Genomic DNA, 25,946 nt, shown 5'->3' with positions numbered 1-25,946 from the left:
CATCCCTACTGCTTTCCTGTAGCATTAGAGGGGATGGGGCCACCCAGTTACATAAACTCTGACACTACGGGGAAGCCATAGGGATGTCCCTGTGCATCCAGGGGGGCGGGGCTACCTGGCAACATCATCATGTGGCTCCGCCCTCAGTTATAAAAGAGCTCTCAAAGCGAAGATGCGTCATATGGCGGGTGCCTGTCATGGAGGCAGGTCGGACGGCCTTTTCTCTTCTTTTTCGGTCCATCGGAGCGAGAGAAGATGATGATGAATGGACTTCATGGGACACTTTTATTTTTTTATTTTTTAATAAAGGAGTCTTGTGTTTTTTTTACCATCTTCACACTTTTTTGTGAAATAGTAGGGGTACATTTGTGCCCCGTTACCATTTGACACAGGAGGGAGGCTGGGATCTGGGCACCCCCTTGTTAAAGGGGGCTTCCAGATTCTGATAAGCCCCCCACCCACAGACCCCCACAACCACCGGGTAAGGGTTGTGGGGATGAGGCCCTTGTACCCATCAACATGGGGACAAGGGGTTTTGGGGGTACTCCAAAGCACCCATGTTGAGGGCATGTGGGCTGGTACAGTTCAGGAGGGGGGCACTCTCTCATCCCCCCCTTTTCCTGCAGCCTGCCAGGTTGCATGCATGCGATTTAAAAAAAAAAAATGGGTTTGCCTTAATATTCATTCCAGTCCCAAAGGGTCTAGTAATTGACTGTGGGGGAATCCCACGCCGTTTTTTTCAAATTTGTATTGCCAGGACCGACAATTCATTATAGCCGTGAGTACTTTTAAATTACTTTTTTCCTTTAGAAATTTAATTTTGCTCTCAGACTGTTCTAAACAAGGGAAACATGCGCCACTTTACATGCATACCATAGAACCCCCCCCCCCCTCCCCCCGTACGAAATTTAAAGGAATATTTAATTTTTATTGTTTCAGTCTAAGCATTATTAAAATCACTGCTCCCGAAAAAATGGCCATTTTTAAAACTTTTTTTTGCATTAATAGATGTCCCTTGGGGCAGGATCCAGGTCCCCAAACACATTTTATGACAATACTATGCATATAAGCCTTTAAAATTAGCACTTTTGATTTCTCCCATAGACTTTAAAAGGCTGTTCCGCAGCTTTCGAATTTGCTGCGAACACTCACAATTGTTCGCTATTCGGTGAACAGGTGAACACCAGATGTTCGAGTCAAACGTACGTTCGACTCAAACATCGGGCTCATCCCTACTCAACACCAGACTTTTACCCCTTCCTGCTCAGGCTATTTTTCAGTTTTCAGCATTGTCATGATTTGAAAGACGACTACTCAGTCATGTAACTATACCCAAATAATATTCTTCTAATTTTTTGAGGCTGATAGAGCTTTCGTTTGATAATATTTAACCACTTTAGTCCCAGTGCCTTTTTATAATGGAAACAGGTGCCTTTAAACTTACTCCTGCCTGCTATAATGAGTGTGTTTACAATTGTAGAGTTGACTGTCGGCTTCCATGTGGAAGTGATACAAGCAGCTATGGAGCCACAGATCACTTCCACAGTGGGCATACCATGTTTACCAGGCTCTGCTGTTCCATCTGCACACCTGGTGTGGTCATGGTGGGTATCACTGGAAGCAGCTTTATGAACACTGGTTTGGAGACCCACCCCCTACTGAATAGACCAGAAAGTGATGCGTATGGCCATTTCTTGGTGATGTGTATGATGGAACCCGATCTGTGCTCCAGCTGCAGTGGAGTACAGAGGAGACATCCAGGGTCTAACATACCCCTGATGTCTCATAAAGAGAACCTGCCACCTATATATTTTGATATATATATATATATATATACATTAAAAAAAGTTGTAAACATTTAAAGGAGGCACGTAAATAAAGAAACAAAAATATTTTAAAGCCCCATCCAACATACTAAAAAAAGCATGCGTTGGGGCACCTACACATAAAGATGGCCCCAAACGTTAATTATTGCCATGCATGCCAGAGTGAGATAAATAATTTTAGCACCAGAGCTCCTGTATAATTTTAAACTGAGGACAGATGACCTGCAGAGGCTTTTTAAGCGCCACTTTGCAAAACATAGGGTATTGACTTTTTTCAGAGCTTCACTGATGGACAAAACTTGAAAATGTTGGGTATGTATTTACTTGTCGCAAACTCACTGTGGAAGGTACTATTCCTCCCACAGATACCAACAATGGGCCACTATTCCTCCTACTGACACTGACTGTGGGGTACTATTCCTTCCAGTGACACCAATGGTGGGGCACTATTCCTTCCACTGACGCCAATAATAGGGCACTATTTCTCCCCATACTCACTAAAGCTGGACCTGGGACATTTTTCACTCTCACTTGACACAATCCAGACCCTCTAAAGTTTGAAGGACAGTAAAGTGGCCCTTTGAAAAGTTTGGAGACTCCTGCTCCGTCTATACCCTTCCAACAAACAAAACCCCCACAATTTCTCTGAAACTGCCCGAAACTGAGCAAAGTAATTGGCATCCATTATTGCTTATTCCATATTAGACTTTGCTTTTGAGCAGAATATTTTAAATAAAAAAACAAATGAAAATAATAATGGGTCCCTTAACCCAATATATTGTTGCACAACCATTAGAGGAAAACACTGCCAACACATGATTTTGTGTAGCTCTAAATGAGTCTTCTATGTTGTAAAACAAAGATACACTCACTCTTTCCCCATCTACTGTGTATCACCACTGTGCTGAGCACAAACTTTAAGCTAAGCCGCCTCTTTATAAAAGCAAAATGTGTACAATAATCCTTATCTAAACGATAGAATAAGCAGCGCTGTATATAATATAAAGCCACACCAGTGGATTAAAAAATATTAAATACTCTAGATCCACTCCCGTGAACGTGAATTACGAAATATTACTTCACTGTGCAAACCCTGCCTTGTGCATACAGAAATAGATAAAAAATGAAAAAATAACTTGTATCAAAATCAATTAACACAAATTATTATATAGTGCATATCACCAAATGAATAGTGATGGCAAATACATACAATCTTTTGAAACAAATTTGCCATCACTATTGCCAACAGGTACATTGGCCCCTTCTTAATCAAACTGCTCCAAACTGGTCAGACAGCATGGTTCAGCTTCTTCTATAGGATTTTTATCGTCTTATCAAGCTTTCTGACACTGGGCAGTTGGTTCCGTTTAAGAATTCCTTAGTAGTCTTGATATTTAATTTTGACCTGCACAGAATCAAGGCACCCCAATCTAGATACAGCTCCAAAACATAACTAAGCTTCCTCCTTATTTTAGAGTAGGTATGTTGTTCTTTTCTTTGAAATCTTAATATTTTTGTCAGTCAACATGTGACCTGCAAAAAAAGCTCCAGTTGTGTATTATCTGTCCAAAGAGATTTCTTCAAGAATCATGGCGGTTTGTCAATATTCATTTTAGCAAAGTCCACTCTAGAATTATTATTATTTTTTTCCACAGTCCTCATAGGTCCCCTTCCATTGAGCCCACTGTTGCTCAAAAGCTGACAGATGGTGCAATCAGACTCTGATGTACCTTTGGTCAGGGAGGTCAACTTGTATCTGTTTGGAAGTTTTCCTTGGCTCTTTCTTTACCATTCTTTATCATCCTGTTAAATCTGGAGTCGCTTCCCCTTGCGGCCACAACAAAGGCAGCTGGCTACAATCTCATAGTCTTTAAACATTCTAAAATTATTTGAAACTGTAGTCACAGGAACCTCAAACTGCTTAGAGATGGTCTTGTTACCTTTACATTTGACATGCTGGTTTATAATATTCCTTCTTATTTTCTCGGCCAACTCTCCCCTTTGATTTTCCTGGCCCCCATACAGTGTGGTGCACATGGTGATGCAAAACAGCAGAGTGACTCGTTTTCTCCAATTAAATAGGCTGACTGAATAATTACTAGACAGAAGATGTGTGAAACCAATTACAGAAAACAGCTTGAAATATCTCTATGATCCAATTATTATTAATCTTTTATAGGGGTACCAACAAATCTGTCCAAGCCATATTAAAACATCTCCGTAGAATAAGCAATAATTTATCTTTTCACATTTTGTTTGCTTTACTTTATGCCATAATAAAAGGCATGCAAGTATACATGTGGCGATTGCTTTAAAATGTCATCACTTTTCAGGAGGAAAATGAGATGTAAGGGTCAATAACATGTACCAACAAATTACTCCATGTCCTTGTATATTTACCTGAACAAGATGGACAGCACTGCCCAGGAACTAAAGTAGGGTTGACACAGCTGGGAACAGGGCAGGTTATTAATGCACACATCTCCCGTCCATTGTGACAATAGCACTCTCGGCATCCATCATGCCAGCTCTCTTCATTTTCATGTCGTCTTCCATCCATTGATAGACAGGTACCTTTTAAGACTGTTGGCACTGAAGATGCTGCTGCTTCTGCAAAAACAAATCAATCAATCAATCAATCAATCATATCGCTCTGAAAAACACTACAGTTCAACAAACAGACCCATTGTTGGAAAATGTAAACTTTCTTAAATTAAAAGGTAGACAACAAACAGTCTTACAAGAGCAACATACAAAAAAAACAAAACAACAAAATGATCTAATTAGACAACATAGAAACAAAATTCAATTTTCCATCATCAAACAGTAACGATATGACAGCCTGTATAAATATAATAGATAAGGTAGCCTAACTGACCCGGAGCTTCACTGGCACACCAGCACCAGTATGTAAGTCAGCCGTTTTATCTAAATAACTATCATTAGTTTTAAGGCCCTTCTTTGCAGTCTTTGATCTTCATCGTTATTTATGACTACCTTATCTATTATATTTATACAGGCTGTCATATCGTTACTGTTTGATGACCTGATGGACCCCCACTTATATTGTATATCTGCATGGTTGCCGTGGCCGAGATCGCACCCTTTGATTTTGGGGTGCTTTCTCGGTTTGTCTTCGGGTCCCAGTCTCATTATCATTTCTAGTCGGAAAGGGTAATCTTTTACATCTTTTTATTGGTGATTGTAGGCTCACTTCACTTCCCTTTTTTTTTTCACTTATTACACGATATCTCACCCTCTTTAGTGGGTTTGTGTCAGCATGATTCTATTTCACATCACCTTTCACCCTTCCTCATCTGTTCACAATTAATTCCTTCACCTGGTTGGTCAATTTTCGAACCTGGCTTTACTCTTATCTTAACCTTATTCCATGTGCTGTCTCCAGCACGTTTATATAGTACACTTTCTACACTTTTATATAGACTTTGGCCTGCTTTTGGCTATTTTAACGCTCCCAGACGCCGGTAGAGACCCTTGCGGTGCTTGAGCATTTCAATGGGCTGCAGCCCTGGGGTAAGACCCTGATGCCTTTTTTATGTGATTTCTTTATGTGTTTCCCTTTTATTCCCTATTTGATCCCCTATACATGTATTTACATTTATATTTAATCTATATCATATATTTTGTAGATGTTAATATTTCCTGAAGAAGCTGAAAAAGCGAAACTGGTCGAAATACTTCACCGCTTCTGCTAGCCATTGTAATGGAAATTTGTAGGTTCTGTATATAATTGTATTCCATTTTATATGTATTGCACAATGCCCTCACTGTGCACACGGCACTAATACTGTTTTCAGTACATGTTTTGCATTCTTTTGAGTCCGGATTAGAATTAGCCTGCCTATGTAACGCCCCTTGTTACCATAAACGTTGTAATGTTAATGTGATACCCAGGTAATCATGTGTATAAAAACTTTCAAATGCGTCATAATAAAGGAAGAACGGTTATTTGGAAAGATGCTGAGCGTATCTTTTGTGTCTGTTCCCTACTGCAGTAGTTATTAATTTGGAACCACTAATCAATATGAGGATAGGAGTTTCCTATCTATAAAATATCCATTTCACCATTGTCTATATTGTTCTTTGTCAAAATTACTTTTTTCAATAAATGTATAAAATATTTTTTTACTTTGGTGTTTAACTATATTTGTATTACTGTTGTTGTGCACCGCAATAGTGCTCCCTTTCTCTTGTGTTTCTTTAGTGTCTCTGGTTGGGGACAAGAGTTACCATTGTTTATTTCATTTCTGTGACTGGTCATAACAGTGATCACATTGTATTATTTACAGTGATAATACCTCCCTTTCCCCTTACAACAGGGAAAGGAATGAGATTGGGCATTTGTGAATGGGCACAAAATGAATGGATTAGCAGCTGCAGATTCATTTATTCTGTTTCAGTGACACAGGAATCTTTTTAATAAACATCCCCCCCCCCCCCACCTAACATGCTAGCTCCAATGCTTTTGCCATGTGACCTGTATATTAACCCTTTCACCTCTCTTATCCTACACATCTGAACATTATCCCCTTCATCTTCATCCTACCACTGTATGTGGCCAGTTCATTAACCCCTTCACCTCTTCTTTTTTCTGAGTCTGTCCTGTACATTTAAAGTATATTGTGCTCCGTTCTCAAGCTCCATGTTTAACCCCCTCAGTACCAGCATGTCTCTTCATTTTCCACAATGTTTGGACTCGTTATTTAATAACTTGAAAATAAAGCTCTCTCAATCTAAAAAATAATTATATAACGCTCATCTAGGTAGTGTGGCGTAATTGTTAAGTCAAATTATCACAGCACTGAATTTGAAATATGGCCGGGGTTATTACAGGCTGATTAAATAATTAAGTTAAATAATGTCACTCAATATCTTTATATTCAACCACTAAATAGCCTCCCTTAGGCTTCAGGTACACGGGATGTTTCTGAACCTCTACTGAGCACTGGAACATCACAGCTAGTAATCCACGTTTAAAAATGTGTATTTAGCAGCGTTTACTAAAGATAACCTCAGGAGACCCTCCCAAATGATTAGAAAGCACTAAAAACAAGTATTTACTAACAATTTCAGCCATTCTGTGAGAGAACAGTGTGAGTAGCAGCTGAGAAAGAAGTGTGCTTGTACTTAGCTGTTATTATTTGGTTGGTTTGTTAATATGAATCCCATGGTGAGCATGTGTGAGGAAATGCTAAAAATTTCTGGTCCTCTCACGTAAAATATTGCGTGAGAGGACCAGAGTTCATTGCTGCTGGACAAATCCATTGATGGCTCAACACATGTCCACAGGATACTTTTCTAATATGTATGTTCAGCTGCATAATTACCCAGAGAAATGTTTTAATTTTAAACGCATATCAATTGCCACCTTTGAGGTCTTCTTGGAAAAGGTTAGACCCCGTCTAGTTCGCATGGACACCAACATGAGGAAAAGCGTGCCACCAGAGGAACGTCTGTTGGTGACTCAACTTCAGCATCAAGTAATGCAAGTTGTGTATTGTACAGCATAATTGGCTGATGAGGGGAATGTCACATAGTATAGCAAGCTTGCATTCAGCGATAATTGAGTTTTTGGTGTGTTAGCATTTTCCAGGCTCAAAAGCAATAAATAGAAATGTTTTCCTTTAAAAACACTACTAGATGAAAACGCGCCTAAACGCGGGTAGCCACGTTTAGCCACATTAAGCGTTTGATATGCCTCTAAACACAGCTTCTGAACGCATTTTTTTGGGTTCCAAAAAAAGCCTGTAAATGCAGCTGCCTAGAAACAAATATTAACAAACCTGTGTACATGTACTGATAAGATAACAGAGGAGAGTTCAGGAGCAGTTGAAAAAAATGCCCAACTGCTCCTAAACGTCCATTTACAAGCAGCAGTGTACATGAGGCTTTAAAGAGGAAGTAAACCCTGATGAGTTTACTTCCTCTTTCATTCCCTGCAAAGGCAAAGCATAATGGACTACTATGCATCGCATAGTAGTCCATTATGTGTCACTTACCTGACACAGGAGCCAGCGAAGTTGCCGCTGTCCCCTGTAGTCCGCGGCATCCATCTTCTTGGTGGGGTCTCGCAGCTCCGCCGCTGTCTTTCGGCGAAACCGCAATGACGTCACTCCCGCGCATGCGCACGGGAGCCGACACGCGCGGCAGCTCCGTCGTTGAGAATGCCGCGCTCAGTGCGCCTGCGCGCCGCTGTCTACGGCGCATGCGCCGTAGACAGCAGTGCCTATTTTCGGGCAAATATCTCCTAAACCATATAGGTTTAGGAGATATTTCTTGGACCTACAGGTAAGCCTTAATCTAGGCTTACCTGTAGGTCAAAGTGGTTTGTAAGGGTTTACAACCACTTTAAAGTATGTTTAAACTGTAATACCTCATTCAGGCCTAGAACAAGAACTGTGGTGTGTACAGTAACAGGCAACACACTTGTACTGTATTACATCAAAAGGCACGTTCCATGTGTAAAATGAGTTAGAAAAAAAAAGGTCAAGTCCTTTAACTTCTGTATGTTAATGTTGACAACAGTTGACTATGCCTGCATAATGTTTGTTAACCACTTGCCGACCGCCGCACGACGATGTACGTCGACAGAATGGCACGGGCAGGCATAAGGACTTACATGTACGTCCTTGCCTGCCCGCCGGTCGGGGGCCCGATCGGGCCCCCGCCCGATGCCTGCGGCAGTCGGTATTCGTTCGGGAGCGATCCCGGACGAGGGGACGGCCATTCATTCATGGCCACCCCCTCGCGATCGCTCCCGACGAATGAAAATGTCCCGTGACATCACTTCCTCTCCTGTAATGTAAACACAGGAGAGGAAGTGATGTATTCTCTCCTCCGTGTCGGTATTTTTCGTTCCGGCACCGAGGAGAGAGGTTCGGTGAGTTGCACCAACACACCACACATACAGTAGAACATGCCAGGCACACTCACACCCCCCCTTTACCCCCCGATCACCCCCCAATTACCCCTGCCCCCCCAGTCACAGTGACACCAATTGCTTTTTTTTTTTTTTTTGCATTGGTGTCATTTGTGACTGTAATAACTGTTAGGGCAGTTAGGGTTAGCCCCCTTTAGTTCTAATGTGCCCCCCTAACCCCCCCAATAAAGGTTTAACCCCATGATCACCCCCCGTCGCCAGTGTCACTAAGGCTGGGTTCACATTGCAGCGGTTTATGAGAACGAATGTGATTCGCACCGCACTGCAGTGCAAATCACATCCGATCTATGTGCGATTCGAGTTCAGCCATACAGATAGTATGGCTGAATTCGTGTCGCACCCGCCGCAAATTCGCACGGGACCCTTTTTTTGGCCCGCAGCAGAATCGGATCGCATGGGTGTTCACACCATGCGATCCGAGTTTGCAGATCGCACTGCGATATGCGAACTGATCTGGGGGTGTCATTAACATTTCACTGACACTCCCAGCAGTTCGCATAGGGCAGTGTGAACTGCCGCCGGGAGGCATGCGATGCGGGAACCCGCCGTGGATTCATGGCGTTCCCGCATCGCTCCAGTGTGAACCCAGCCTAATAAGCGATAGTTTTTCTGATCGCTGTATTAGTGTCACAGGTGACGCTAGTTAGGCAGGTAGGTATTTAGGTTCGCCGCAGCTTTTTATAGCGCCAGGGACCCCCATATACTACCACATAAAGCCCCCTGATTGCCCCCTAGTTAACCCTTTCACCAGTGATCACCATATAACTGTTACAGGTGACGCTGGTTGGTTAGTTTTTTTATAGTTTCAGGGCAACCGCCATTTATTACCTAATAAAGGTTTAACCCCCTGATCACCCGGTGGGTGTCATTTGTGACTGTAATAACTGTTAGGGCAGTTAGGGTTAGCCCCCTTTAGTTCTAAGGTACCCCCCTAACCCCCCCAATAAAGGTTTAACCCCGTGATCACCCCCCGTCGCCAGTGTCACTAAGGCTGGGTTCACATTGCAGCGGTTTATGAGAACGGATGTGATTCGCACCGCACTACAGTGCAAATCACATCCGATCTCTGTGCGATTCGAGTTCAGCCATACAGATAGTATGGCTGAATTCGTGTCGCACCCGCCGCACCCGCCGCAAACTCGCACGGGACCCTTTTTTTGGTCCGCAGCAGAATCGGATCGCATGGGTGTTCACACCATGCGATCCGAGTTTGCAGATCGCACTGCGATATGCGAACTGATCTGGGGGTGTCATTAACATTTCACTGACACTCCCAGCAGTTCCCATAGGGCAGTGTGAACTGCCGCCGGGAGGCATGTGATGCGGGAACCCGCCGCGGATTCGTGGCGTTCCCGCATCGCTCCAGTGTGAACCCAGCCTAATAAGCGATCGTTTTTCTGATCACTGTATTAGTGTCACAGGTGACGCTAGTTAGGCAGGTAGGTATTTAGGTTCGCCGCAGCTTTTTATAGCGCCAGGGACCCCCATATACTACCGCATAAAGCCCCCTGATTGCCCCCTAGTTAACCCTTTCACCAGTGATCACCATATAACTGTTACAGGTGACGCTGGTTGGTTAGTTATTTTTTTTATAGTTTCAGGGCACCCGCCATTTATTACCTAGTCTCACTAGTGTACCCGTAAATTTAGGGGTGTCTACTTTCCAAAATAGGGTCATTTGGGGGGGGTTTGTGCCATCTTGGCATTTTATGGCCTTCAAAACTGTAACGCCCTTAGAAAGCCTGAAGGCGGTGCTTGGTTTTCGGGGCCCCATACGCGGCTAGGCTCCCAAAAAGTCCCACATATGTGGTATCCCCATACTCAGGAGAAGCAGCAGAATTTATTTTGGGGTATCATTTCACATATGCCCATGGCATGCATGAGCAATATATCATTTAGTGACAACTTTGTGAAAAAAATAAATAAAATAAAAAAGTTTGTAATTTTCCCGCAACTTGTGGCAAAATATAAAATATTCCATGGACTCAACATGCCTCTCAGCAAATAACTTGGGGTGTCTACTTTCTAAAATGGGGTCATTTGTGGGGGTTTTGTGCCATCTTGGCATTTTATGGCCTTCAAAACTGTAATAGGTAGTGAGAAGTGAAATCAAAAATTTACGCCCTTAGAAAGCCTGATGGCGGTGCTTGGTTTTCGGGGCCCCGTACGCGGCTAAGCTCCCAAAAAGTTCCACATATGTGGTATCCCCGTACTCAGGAGAAGCAGCAGAATTGATTTTGGGGTGTCATTTCACATATGCCCATAGCATGTGTGAGCAATATATCATTTAGTGACAACTTTGTGTAAAAAAAAAAAAAAAAAAAGTTTTTTGTCATTATTCAATCGCTTGAGGCAAAAAAATAAAATATTCAATGGGCTCAACATGCCACTTATCAATTTCCTTAGGGTGTCTACTTTCCAAAATGGGGTCATTTGGGGGGGTTTTGTACTGCCCTGCCATTTTAGCACCTCAAGAAATGAGATAGGCAGTCGTAAACTAAAAGCTGCGTAAATTCCAGAAAACGTACCTTAGTTTGTAGATGTGACAACTTTTGCGCAAACCAATAAATATACAATTATTGACTTTTTTTTTTACCAAAGACATGTGGCTGAATAAATTTTGGCCTAAATGTATGACTAAAATTGAGTTTATTGGATTTTTCTAATAACAAAAAGTAGAAAATATCATTTTTTTTCAAAATTTGCGCCCTTTTTTTTACGTTTATATCTCAAAAAATAAAAATCGCAGAGACAATCAAATACCATCAAAAGAAAGCTCTATTTGTGGGAAGAAAATGACGCAAATTTTGTTTGGGTACAACATTGCATGACCGCGCAATTACCAGTTAAAGCAGCGCAGTGCCAAATTGTAAAAAGACCTCTGGTCATTTACCAGCAAAATGGTCCGGTCTGAAGGTGGTTAAACAGACATTTGTAGTTTCCATTGGAAGTCCATGTCACAACACAGCAGCACAACTGGGAGACCAGGAAAGCAAATTGCCACTCATGTTCACACTAGTCACACGCTAAAACAATCTAGTGTCCCCTCTGTGCCAGAAATGTTTGCAACACAAGGCAAAAATGTAAAATGTAAAATGTTAAAAATCCATTTTATTCTCAACTAGCTACAGCAGCACAGCTGTGGGGTTGTGACTGGCACTGACATCAGGTGAGCTTCATTGCATTTTGGAAAAATGCAGCAAGTCTAAATTTATTTTCTTTTTAACCACTTGGTACCCAAGCTACGTCATATGACATTGAGGGCTTTGTGGTGTTATATCTGAATGATGCCTGAGGCTACAGACATCATTCAGATATTGGCATCTTCAGCGGTCGATTCCCTGCACCATAAGAATGATCATAGTGGCTGTTCCACCGCTTGATCGTTCTTACGGGTGGCGGGAGTGGACGTCTCCCCCCTCCCATTGCCCTCCGATGCTTCTACCGACTCACCACTTCCTTCGGCGAGTCGGTCACAGGATCCGCAGGGCCCCCGGATGGTATCAGAGATTTCCGGCGGACTAGATGGTCCCCGGAGTCTCTATGATCGTTCAGGGGCCGGGCGCGATGTCACACCTGGCCTCTGCATTCAAAATAATGGCGCCACCTTGGCTGGGAAGCCGTGATCGTTTTTTTACTTTTTTCTATTTTAGGCTTCCCAGGCTAGAGGTGAGATGTGGGGCCTTACTGGCCCCATATCTCACTGTAAATAGGTCCGATCATGCCATATTCCTATTACAAGGGATGTTTGCATTCCTTGTAATAGGAATAAAAGTAATAATTTTTTTTTTTTTAACCACTACAGCCCCGTACCAATAAACACCTTAAGGACCAGAGGTCTTTTTCCAATTTCGCACTGTGCTGCTTTAACTGGTAATTGCGCGGTCATGCAATATTGCACCCAAACGAAATTTGCGTCCTTTTCTTCCCACAAATAGAGCTTTCTTTTGATGGTATTTGATTGCCTCTGCGATTTTTATTTTTTGCGATATAAATGGAAAAAGAGCGAAAATTTTGAAAAAAAAAAGATATTTTCTTATTTTTGTTATAAGAAAAATCGAATAAACTAAATTTTAGTCATACATTGAGGGCAAAATTTATTCAGCCACATGTCTTTAGTTAAAAAAAAAGACAATAAGCGTATATTTTTTGGTTTGCGCAAAAGTTATAGCGTCTACAAACTAGAGTACATTTTCTGGAATTTACACAGCTTTTAATTTATGACTGCCTATCTCATTTCTTGAGGTGCTAAAATGGCAGGGCAGTACAAACCCCCCCCCCCCCAAATGACCCCATTTTGGAAAGTAGACACCCCAAGGAAATTGCTGATGGGTATGTTGAGCCCATTGAATATTTATTTTTTTTGTCCTAAGGGATTGAATAAATGACAAAAATTTTTTTTTTACAAAAAGTTATCACTAAATGATATATTGCTCACACATGCCATGGTTATATGTGGAATTGCACCCCAAAATATATTCCGCTACTTCTCCCGAGTATGGGGATACCACGTGTGGGACTTTTTGGGAGTCTAGTCGCGCACGGCACCCCGAAAACCAATCACCACCTTCAGGATTTCTAAGGGTGCAAATTTTTGATTTCACTCCTCACTACCTATCACAGTTTCGAAGGCCATAAAATGCCAAAAAAGCACAAAACCCCCCAAAATGACCCCATTTTGGAAAGTAGACACCCCAAGCTATTTACTGAGAGGCATGTTGAGTCCATGGAATATTTTATATTTTGCCACAAGTTGCGGGAATATTACAAACTTTTTTTTTTTTGCACAAAGTTGTCACTAAATGATATATTGCTCACACATGCTATGGGCATATGTGAAATGACACCCCAAAATACATTCTGCTGCTTCTCCTGAGTACAGGGATACCACATGTGTGGGACTTTTTGGGAGCCTAGCTGCGTACGGGACCCTGAAATCCAAGCATCAGTGCACGTTTTTGTGGACAATCACTTGTTAATATTGATTATTTTATATTTAATCACTGGATTGATTTTTTCACGTATTTTCACCTTATATATAATTTTTTTGTACGTTTTTTTGCATTTTGGATTATTTATGCAGATTCATTTTTTGCACTATATATGCTGTATTTATCATATAGTGGGATAGTATCTCATTTGCACTTTATTTTGGTATTACTACTCATTGTATATGTATAAGCACTTTTAGGTAGCGCCGCATTTTTATTTATACCGAAATCCAAGCACAGCCTTCAGGATTTCTAAGGGCATACATTTTTTATTTTACTCCTCACTACCTATCACTACCTATCACAGTTTTGAAGGCCATAAAATGCCAAGATGGCACAACCCCCCCCCCCCCAAATGACCCCATTTTGGAAAGTAGACACCCCAAGCTATTTGCTGAGGGCCATGTTGAGACCATTGAATATTTTTTTTTTGTCCCAAGGGATTGAATAATGACAAAAAATAAAAAATTTTTTTTTTTTTTACAAAAAGTTGTCACTAAATGATATATTGCTCACACATGCCATGCACTGCCTTCCGGATTTAAATATAAAATGCTACCAAAAAAACTGTTAGCGATCGCAGGGATCAGGCCTGACTCTGCGATCGCTGCAGTTATGTGTTTAGTGTTTTGTAAGTGACAGTGATCGATCGATACTGCACTTGGGTGGGCTGGGCAGAGGGGCAAAACGCAGGTGCTAGCAGGTATCTGGGCTGATCCCGCTAACAATGCGTTTTTTTGGAACCCTGAACTGCTGGGGACGCTAGTATAGATCTGATCAGATCAGATATTGATCTGTTCAGATTCTATACCACTACAGGAGGTTTATGCTTTGCGTGTGGGTGTTAGCGGTACTGGCACTAACCTAGCGCTGCCTGGGGCGACGCAGACCCTGACCCTAAAACCTAATTGATATCACCCGCCGGGTGATCAGGGGTTAAACCTTTATTGGGTAATAAATGGTGGGTGCCCTGATGCTATAAAAAGCAAACTAACCAGTCACCCGTAACACTTATACGGTGATCAGTGGTGAAAGGGTTAACTGGGGGCAATCAGGGGGGTTAAAATTTTTATTAGGTAGTATAGGGGGGTCCCTGGCGCTATATAAAAACCTGACGGGGAACCTAAATAACTAACTGGCTAACCAGCGTCACCAGTGACACTTATACTGTGATCGCTGGTGAAAGGGTTAACTAGGGGCAATCAGGGGGTTAAAACCATTATTGGGTAGTACATGGGGGTACCTAACGCTATAAAAACCTGGCGGTGAACCTAAAAAAATAACTAGCTACCTAACGACACTAGTGACACTAATGCAGCGATCAGAAAAACGATTGCTTAGTGACACTGGCAAAAGGGGGTGAAAGGGTTAACTAGGGGCAATCAGGGGGTTAAAACCATTATTGGGTAGTATATCCGGGTACCTAGCGCTATAAAAACCTGGTGGTGAACCTAAAAAAATAACTAGCTACCTAGCGGCACTAGTGACACTAATGCAGCGATCAGAAAAACGATCGCTTAGTGACACTGGCAAAAGGGGGTGAAAGGGTTAACTAGGGGCAATCAGGGAGTTAAAACCATTATTGGGTAGTATATCGGGGTACCTAGCGCTATAAAAACCTGGCGGTGAACCTAAAAAAATAACTAGCTACCTAGCAACACTAGCGACACTGATGCAGCGATCAGAAAAATGATCGCTTAGTGACACTGGCAAAAGGGGGTGAAAGGGTTAACTCTAGGGGCAATCAGGAGGTTACAAGGAAGCTTGTCATTGGCCAGGAGCGATCCAGAGGGGGTGGCCAGAAACCAACGGCCATCCCCTCATCACGGATCGCTCCTGGAGCGAACCGGACCGCCGTATCCACCCGCTGGAAGGCAGGCACGTACATGTACGTGCTTGTGCCTGCCTGTGCCATTGTGATGATGTACAATGGCAATACGGCGGTCCTTAAGTGGTTAAAGTGTCAAACTAAAAAAATAAAAGTAAAATTAACAATAAATTATTTTTTCTTAAAGTGCCCCTGTCCCTGTGAGCTCGTACACAGAAGCGAACGCATACGTAAGTCCTGCCCACATATGAAAACTGTGTTCAAACCACACGTGAAGTATTGCTGCAAACGTTAGAGCGAGCGCAATAATTCTAGCCCTAGACCTCCTCTGTAACTCAAAACACGTAACCAGTAAAAAAATGTAAAGCATCGCCTATGGGGATTTTTAAATACCAAAGTTTGGCGCCATTCCACGAGCGTGTGCAATTTTAACCACTTGCCGACCGCCGCACGACGATGTACGTCGACAGAATGGCACGGGCAGGCATATGGGCGTACCTGTACGTCCCTGCCTTCCCGCGGGTGGGGGGCCCGATCGGGCCCCCCCCGGTGCCTGCGGCGGTCGGTATTCGTTCGGGAGCGATCCGGGATGAGGGGGCGGCCATTCATTCATGGCCACCCCCTCGCGATCGCTCCCGACGAATGGAAATCCTTCGTGACATCACTTCCTCTCCTGTAATGTAAACACAGGAGAGGAAGTGATGTAATCTCTCCTCCGTGTCGGTATTTTTTGTTCCGGCACCGAGGAGAGAGGATCGGTGAGTTGCACCAACACGACACTTCACAGTAGAACATGCCAGGCACACTCACACCCCCCCTTTACCCCCCGATCACCCCCCCCCCAATTACCCCTGCCCCTCCAGTCACAGTGACACCAATGCATTTATTTTTTTTATTTTTTTGCATTGGTGTCATTTGTGACTGTAATAACTGTTAGGGCAGTTAGGGTTAGCCCCCTTTAGTTCTAATGTACCCCCCTAACCCCCCCAATAAAGGTTTAACCCCGTGATCACCCCCCGTCGCCAGTGTCACTAAGGCTGGGTTCACATTGCAGCGGTTTATGAGAACGGATGTGATTCGCACCGCACTGCAGTGCAAATCACATCCGATCTCTGCGATTCGAGTTCAGCCATTCGCCGCACCCGCTGCACCCGCCGCAAATTCGCACGGGACCCTTTTTTTGGTCCGCAGCAGAATCGGATCGCATGGGTGTTCACACCATGCGATCCGAGTTTGCAGATCGCACTGCGATATGCGAACTGATCTGGGGGTGTCATTAACATTTCACTGACACTCCCAGCAGTTCGCATAGGGCAGTGTGAACTGCCGCCGGGAGGCATGCGATGCGGGAACCCGCCGCGGATTCGTGGCGTTCCCGCATCGCTCCAGTGTGAACCCAGCCTAATAAGCGATCGTTTTTCTGATTGCTGTATTAGTGTCACAGGTGACGCTAGTTAGGCAGGTAGGTATTTAGGTTCGCCGCAGCTTTTTATAGCGCCAGGGACCCCCATATACTACCGCATAAAGCCCCCTGATTGCCCCCTAGTTAACCCTTTCACCAGTGATCACCATATAACTGTTACAGGTGACGCTGGTTGGTTAGTTATTTTTTTATAGTTTCAGGGCACCCGCCATTTATTACCTAGTCTCACTAGTGTACCCGTAAATTTAGGGGTGTCTACTTTCCAAAATGGGGTCATTTGGGGGGGGGGGTTTGTGCCATCTTGGCATTTTATGGCCTTCAAAACTGTAACGCCCTTAGAAAGCCTGAAGGCGGTGCTTGGTTTTCGGGGCCCCGTACGCGGCTAGGCTCCCAAAAAGTCCCACATATGTGGTATCCGCATACTCAGGAGAAGCAGCAGAATTTATTTTGGGGTGTCATTTCACATATGCCCATGGCATGCGTGAGCAATATATCATTTAGTGACAACTTTGTGAAAAAAATAAATAAAATAAAAAAGTTTGTAATTTTCCCGCAACTTGTGGCAAAATATAAAATATTCCATGGACTCAACATGCCTCTCAGCAAATAACTTGTGGTGTCTACCTTCTAAAATGGGGTCATTTGTGGGGGTTTTGTGCCATCTTGGCATTTTATGGCCTTCAAAACTAATAGGTAGTGAGAAGTGAAATCAAAAATTTACGCCCTTAGAAAGCCTGATGGCGGTGCTTGGTTTTCGGGGCCCCGTACGCGGCTAAGCTCCCAAAAAGTTCCACATATGTGGTATCCCCGTACTCAGGAGAAGCAGCAGAATTGATTTTGGGGTGTCATTTCACATATGCCCATAGCATGTGTGAGCAATATATCATTTAGTGACAACTTTGTGTAAAAAAAAAAAAAAAAAGTTTGTAATTTTCCCGCAACTTGTGGCACAATATAAAATATTCCATGGACTCAACATGCCTCTCAGCAAATAGCTTGGGGTGTCTACTTTCTAAAATGGGGTCATTTGTGGGGGTTTTGTGCCATATTGGCATTTTATGGCCTTCAAAACTGTAATAGGTAGTGAGAAGTGAAATCAAAAATTTACGCCCTTAGAAAGCCTGAAGGCGGTGCTTGGTTTTCGGGGCCCCGTACGCGGCTAGGCTCCCAAAAAGTACCACATATGTGGTATCCCCGTACTCAGGAGAAGCAGCAGAATTTATTTTGGGGTGTCATTTCACATATGCCCATAGCATCTGTGAGCAATATATCATTTAATGACAACTTTGTGTAAAAAAATAAATATATATATTTTTTTGTCATTATTCAATCGCTTGAGGCAAAAAAATAAAATATTCAATGGGCTCAACATGCCACTTATCAATTTCCTTAGGCTGCTTTCACACTGGGGCGGTATTCAGGCATTACAACGCTAAAAATAGCGCCTGTGTAACGCCTGAAAAAAACCGGCCCCTTTAACTCCAGTGTGAGAGCCGGAGGGCTTTCACACTGGAGCGATGCGCTGGCAGGACGGTGAAAAAAGTTCTGCTAGCCGCATCTTTGCAGCGGTGAAGGAGCGGTGTATTCACCGCTCCTAAACCGCTCCTACACATTGAAATCAATGGGACACCGCGGCAATACCGCCGGCAAAGCGCCGCTGCAGCGGCGCTTTGCGGGCGGGTTTAACCCCTTTTCGGCCGCTAGCGGGGGTTAAAACCACCCCGCTAGCGCCCGCACACCGCCGCTAAAAATAGCGGCACTTTACCGCCGACGCCGCTCCCGCTGCAGTGTGAAAGCAGCCTTAGGGGGTCTACTTTCTAAAATGGGGTCATTTGGGGGGGTTTTGTACTGCCCTGCCATTTTAGCACCTCAAGAAATTAGATAGGCAGTCGTAAACTAAAAGCTGCGTAAATTCCAGAAAATGTACCTTAGTTTGTAGATGTGACAACTTTTGCGCAAACCAATAAATATACAGTTATTTACTTTTTTTTTACCAAAGACATGTGGCTGAATACATTTTGGCCTAAATGTATGACTAAAATTGAGTTTATTGGATTTTTCTAATAACAAAAAGTAGAAAATATCATTTTTTTTCAAAATCTGCGGTCTTTTTACGTTTATATCGCAAAAAATAAAAATCGCAGAGTCAGTCAAATACCTTTAAAAGAAAGCTCTATTTCTGGGAAGAAAAGGACGCAAATTTTGTTTGGGTACAACATTGTATGACCGCGCAATTACCAGTTAAAGCAGCGCAGTGCCAAAGTGTAAAAAGACCTCTGGTCATTTACCAGCAAAATGGTCCGGTCTGAAAGTGGTTAAAGTATGACATCTTGCGTATCTTCATCTTTCACATTACGCAAAAAAATTGGGCTAACTTTACTGTTTTTTTTTTTTTTTAAAAGCATGAAACTGTTTTTTTTTCTGAAAAAAACGTGTTCGAAAAATTGCTGCGCAAATACTGTGCGAGATAAAAAGGGTCTTTGCTAAAAAAAACATATATAATGTTTGGGGGTTCTATGTAATTTTCTAGCAAAAAAATTATGAATTTTACATGTAGATGAGAAATGTCAGAATTGGCCTGGATGCAAAGTAGTTAAATAACACATTGCAACCCACCCAAGGGCAGCATTGCAATGTGCCTCACAGAAAACAACTGTTTTCCATGTGCCCTTGCGGATAATGGTATTGATCAAGTAGATCTAGTAGAAGTGCCTAAAAAAAGAAAGAATTTTATAGCTGGATCATCATTTAAAAAAAAAAGTATGGGTTTCCATATAAAAAAGTGTAAAATTATACTCACCTAAGTGGAAGCAGTATCAGTATCCAACCTGTCCCCCCACCTTTGCACTGAGAACTGAGCATATAAACACCACCGATCACTCAGTTCTCCCTTGCGCACTAAGCAGAGAGCAGCAATTGTTAGTCACCAACTCTCTGCTCTGCCCCTCTAGCGCGCTCTGGTAAGCTGAGCTACGCAGGGGGCAGGAGCAGCTGTCTCAGACTTCCAGAGGCTCATTTAGGGGCCAGCTGCCAGTGGTACCTGGGTGGATCCATCCAGAGCCTGGACCTGGAGTCAACAGTGGACTTTAGCCTGCTGTCAGCTGAAAACAGGTCACAGGAGGGCAGAATGAACTGCACTCCTGTAATCCATAGGAGTAAGGCAAAAAAAATCTTTGGCCATACATCTCATTTAATGTAAGCTGCAAATTAAGAAACATTGACAATGACATTTGAAATTACATTAACATTAAAATTTATAAAACATTTTAGTGATTTGAAGACATTATTCTGTCTCTTGACTCATGTGTACATACATTACAGGGTAGCATAAATTATACAGACAAGACACTGGTGACATTAACATATAGGCGACTGAAAAAGACTGCTGGCAAATTAAATAAGTACATTTGAAGATGACCCATCAATAAACATGCTTTCATATGGAACTTCATTCTACCCCAATTGAAAGCATGAATTGAAGCGTTCGATACAGTTCCCCACACATGGCTCGTGTGTAAGGTAAAGTCTACAGGTTTGGAAATATCAGTTTGTAAATGGATAGAAAATTGGCTAAAAGACAGAATTCAGAGAGTAGTGATTAATGATTCTTACTCTGAATGGTCTAAGGTTATCAGTGGTGTACCCCAAGGTTCAGTGCTGGGACCCTTACTTTTTAACATCTTTATAAATTATATTGGGTCTGGGATCAAAAGTAACATTTCTGTCTTTGCAGATGACACCAAGAAATGCAGTGGAATAACGTCCTTACAGGATGTCTCCAATTTACAAGCCGACCTCAATACACTGTCTAATTGGGCGACTATGTGGCAGATGAGGTTTAATGTTGATAAATGTAAAGTTATGCACTTGGGGGCTAAGAATATGCATGCATCATACATGCTAGGGGGAGTACAACTGGGGGGATCCATAGTGGAGAAGGATCTGGGGGTTTTGGTAGATCATACGCTCAATAATAGCATGCAATGCCAAGCTGCTGTTTCCAAAGCGAGCAAAGTCCTTTCTTGTATTAAGAGAGATATGTACTCCAGAGAGAGATATCATTTTGCCCCTGTTCAAATCATTAGTAAGACCTCACCTGGAATATGCAGTTCAGTTTTGGGCACCAGTTCTCAAAAAAGATATTGGGGAACTGGAGAAAGTGCAGAGAAGGGCAACCAAACTGATAAGAGGCATGAAGAAACTCAGCTATGAGGAAAGATTAGAGGAACTGAATTTATTCACTCTTGAGAAGAGGAGAATAAGGGGGAGATGATCAACATGTTCAAATATATTAGGGGTCCATATAGTGAACTTGGTGTTGAGTTGTTCTCTGTACAGTCAACCCAGAGGACAAGGGGGCACTCTTTACGTCTAGAGGAAAAGAGATTTCATCTTCAAGTACGGAAAGGTTTCTTCACAGTTAGAGCTGTGAAAATGTGGAATAGACTCCCTGCAGAGGTGGTTCTGGCCAGCTCAGTAGATTGCTTTAAGAAAGGCCTGGATACTTTCCTGAATGTACATAATATAACTGGGTACTAACATAGGTAAAGTTGATCCAGGGAAAATCCAATCGCCTCTTGGGGGATCAGGAAGGAATTTTTTTCCCTGCTGTAGCAAATTGGAGCATGCTCTGCTGGGGTTTTTTTTCGCCTTCCTCTGGATCAATTGTAGGCATAAAATTGGGTATTTGGATTGTACGATTATTTTTTATTTTATTTATTTGTTTTTAAGGTTGAACTGGATGGACTTGTGTCTTTTTTCAACCTGACTAACTATGTAACTATGTAATTGGCCCCTTAATGCCTAAGCAGCATTGTTGGACATATTTTCCTCACTTTGACAACATCACTAAAAAAGGACACGTATTTGGCAGAAGGGCTGCTCTGGAGAACAGTGGCATTCACAAAAAGAAAACCACAGCCTATGGAGCTATGTCTTAGCCTGCTTTTACACATACACAGCTAGGCTGATGGATCACACAGCGCTTCAGCAGTCATCTCTCAGTTGTATGAATGGGCGATCAGTGATGTTGGGTGGTGTTATAAATGGCACAGGTTTCTGATATCGCTGATCACTTATTCATAAAAGTGAAAGCTTAAACAGCACTGCAGCACTCTGTGATCAATCAGATGAACTGTGTGTGAAAGAGGCTGCTAGACAGTGATCTGTCACTATTATGAAGCTGTGGTGCTGAGTGATCCTGTCACTAATATGAATGAATGATCATCCCTACTTGCATAGTAAAATATCACTCACACAGGGCATTAGCAGATACATTACACAGAGCCACAGCTCTGAGTGATCTTTTACCATTATGAGTTAGAGATCACTTGACAAATGCTCCGAAATGCGTTGTGGCTTACCCTACACTCCCGGTGACGCCACACTCCTAGAGGCGCTGCTCTTTAAGCGCAATGTGGATGTCTACTTACCCCACTTCCCTGACAACTGGGGAGAAGACACACACCTCCGAGAGGTGACTTTCCCCCAACACTGGCAGAGAAGCCTTCAGAAATTGCTAAAACAAATCCCTTAACACATCCTTGGGGGCCCTGAAGGGCTGCAGGCTCCAGACTTTGTGTCACATGGCATTGCCCTCCCAGATCCAAGTTGCCCCCCCCCCCCAAAGCCCTCTGATCACCCCCTCCACCCTGCATGCTATGCCGGCTGCTGAGCTCCTTTACCATTACAGTACTCTATACCGCTCCTCCTCCGCAGGGTTAAAATCACATTCCTTTACAACAAAGACAGTTAGCCATGATATGCATAGGGTGTATCTGCTTACTGCAACTACACTACCGTTCCGACCAGAGAAGTTCACAGGTCAGAAGGGCAACATAAAAGCCAGATACATCCTGTGAAGACTGAGTGTAAAGGAATGTGATTTCAGCCCTGTGTAGTGTGTGTGTGTGGGGGGGGGGGGGGGGGGAGTTGTATACAGTGCTGGGATGGGAAAGGAGCTCTGCCAAGTGACCTGCCAGGGATCCCTGTCCTCCGATTCTCCAGCGGTAATCCTTGTCCTCTGATGTTAAGAGGAACTATAGGATACTCTTAAGTATCTTGGCATGTGGTGAATGTATCTACACACACTGTGGAAGTGGTGGGTGGGGCAGGTCAACTTTTGCATCGGGGCCCACAAGCTTCAAGCTATGCCTCATGATCACCCATAATTTAAACTTCAAAAGGTTCCCCATGGGGGGGGGGGGTTACAAAAAAAATATATATATATATATATATATATATATATATATATATATATATATATATATATATATATATATATATATATATATATATATACACATATATATACATACATACACACACATATATTTTTTTTTGTTTGTTTTTATGATAACGATAGTTCCAAAATAAGGAAAGATTTTCTATACACCTTTAATAATGCTGTGGCAGATGCAGCATAACATACCATTGGTGACATCACTGGGAGAGTATCCAAATCTGGTCTGTATGCCTTAACCACTTGCCGATTGCCTCACGCCGATATACGTTGGCAGAAGGGCTCGTACAGGTAAACTATATGTGGCCCTTTAAGAGGCAGCCAGTGCCCGCGGCAAGCTCCGTGAGTCAGGTCACGGGTCCCGTGGACTCGATCACCGTGGGGATACCCGCCATCGCCTCACGGGGAGGAAGAACGGAGATGCTAATGTAAGCAAGCATCTCCCCATTTTCCCTGGTGACAGTGTCACTGATCTCTGCTCCCTGTGATCGGGGGCAGAGATCAGCGACATGTCACACGTAGCTACGCCCCCCCCACAGTTAGAAACACTCCCCAGGGCACACTTAACCCATACACTGGCCCCCAAGTGGTTAACCCCTTCACTGCCAGTGTAATTTACACAGGAATTAGTGCATTTGTATAGCACAATTGCTGTATAAATGACAATGGTCCCAAAAATGTGTCAAAAATGTCCGATGTGTCCGCCATAATGTTGCAGTCACGATAAATGATCGCTGCCATTACTAATACAATTTTTTTTATATATAATTACTAAAAATGCCATAAAACTATCCCCTGTTTTGTAAACACTATAACCTTTGCGCAAACCAATCAATAAAAATTTATTGCGATTTTTTTTTTACCAAAAACTGAGAAAAAAAAATGATTTTTTTAAAATATATTTTTGGGGGATATTTATTATAGCAAAATGTAAAAAATAATGCTTTTTTTCAAAATTGACACTCTTTTTTTGTTTATAGCACAAAAAAAACTGCAGGGGTGATCAAATACCACCAAAACAAAGTTCTATTTATGGGAAAAAAGGACATCAATTTTGCTTGGGAGCCACGTCGCACGACCGCGTAATTGTCAGTTAAAGCGGCGCAGTGCCGAATCGCAAAAAGTGCTTTGGTCAGGAAGGGGGTCAATTCTTCCAGGGGTGAAGTGGTTAAAGGAAAAAAGCACTGCTTTGGCCACAACCCCCTTCTTTAATTCTGGAGCCAACACTTGAAAAATAACAACCGCAACCAGATTGCAACCACAATGCATTTCAGACAGGGTTCACACTGGTACGACACGGCAGTCATATGACTGTGGATCCGACTTTGCCCTGCGACTTGAAGTCCGACATCCGCCCCACTTCAATGAACGGGGATCCGACTTTGATCCTGACAATGCCAGGCACTTTGTGTCTGGTATGAATCTTTAGTGGAAACTCCACGCCAAATAAAAATAAAAAAAAACGGCACGAATTCCCTTTCCAAGACCATACCAGACCGTTGGGTCTGACATGGATTTTTAGGGGAACCCCCCACATAAAAAAAAACGGTGTGGGGTCCCCCCAAAATCCATACCAGACCTTTATCCGAGCACACAGCCTGGCAGATCAGTAAAAGGGGGTAGGGACGAGCGAGCGCCCCCCCCCCCTCCTGAACCGTACCAGGCTGCATGCCCTCAACATGGGGGTGGATGCTTTGGTGCAAGGGGGCCTTACACCCCCCACCTCAAAGCACCTTGTCCCCATGTTGATGAGGACAAGGGCCCCCCTTTCTGACAACCCTGGCCATTGGTTGTCGGGGTCTGCAGGCGGGGGGCTTTTTGGAACCTGGAAGTCTCCCTTAACAAAGGGGCTCCCAGATCCCAGACCCCCACCTTATGTGAATGAGTATGGGGTACATTGTACACTTAACCATTCACCTAAAAAAAAGTGTCAAAAATAAAGGTCTTTAAAGGAATTTGTTAAGGCAGTTCTGGCATTGCTTCCTATTTCTTCTCCCTCCTCCGCTGATGTCTTCTGCTTCTGCCAGTTCTTCTCCACTCTCCACTAATGTCATTAAGCCCTCTCCGGTTCTTCTCCATCTGTCTTCTGCCTCTGTCAGGTCTTCTCTCTGCGCTGCCTTCTCCTTCTTTTCTTCTGATGTTACCTCGACATAAGGGGGTGGGGTCTCCATGTGACATCACTCAATGGTCCCGCCCCATGTCTTTATAAGTCATAGAACTCCGGATCTGGCATTACACTGAGAGAGTGCATTGAGGCAACATTGGGAGAAGGCAGTGCAGAGAGGATACCTGGCAGAGGCAGAAGAATCGAAGAGGGCTAAAAGACATCAGCGGAGAAGAACCAGAGAGAGGAGAGAAGAAGGAGAGAGGGGAGAAGAAACAGAGAGGGGAGAAGAAATCAGCAGAGGAGGGAGAAGAGCACCTGTGCATTGCATTTTATTGACACTTGTTTTTAGGTGAATGGGTAGGGGTAGAATGTACCCCATACTCATTCACATAGGGTGGGGGGCTGGGATCTGGGGCCCTCTTGTTAAAGGGGGCTTCCAGATTCCAATAAGCCCCCGCCCGCAGACCTCGGCAACCAATGGCCAGGGTTGTTGGGAAGAGGCCCTTTTCCTCACATCAACATGGGGACAAGGTGCTTTGGGGTGGGCGGTGCCCAAAAGCATCCACCCA

General features: G+C 43.3%; 1 protein-coding gene across 1 annotated transcript in view; it reads right to left on the bottom strand.

Annotated features, from left to right (window-relative positions):
• The window catches only part of CRIM1 (cysteine rich transmembrane BMP regulator 1), a 1,166,729-nt gene that overhangs the window by 137,240 nt on the left and 1,003,543 nt on the right, over window positions 1-25,946 (bottom strand). Inside the window, exon 11 of the mRNA XM_077486443.1 lies at window positions 4,227-4,436. Coding sequence (XP_077342569.1) covers window positions 4,227-4,436 — 210 coding nt within the window. The remainder of the gene's footprint in view (window positions 1-4,226; window positions 4,437-25,946) is intronic.

This window comes from Lithobates pipiens, unplaced genomic scaffold (assembly GCF_037356315.1).
Source record: "Lithobates pipiens isolate NorthernLeopardFrog02 unplaced genomic scaffold, aLitPip1_a1.2 Scaffold_18, whole genome shotgun sequence".
Taxonomy (NCBI): domain Eukaryota; kingdom Metazoa; phylum Chordata; class Amphibia; order Anura; family Ranidae; genus Lithobates; species Lithobates pipiens.
Note: the sequence above shows the minus strand (reverse complement) of the source record. Positions and strands in the feature narration are given on the sequence as shown.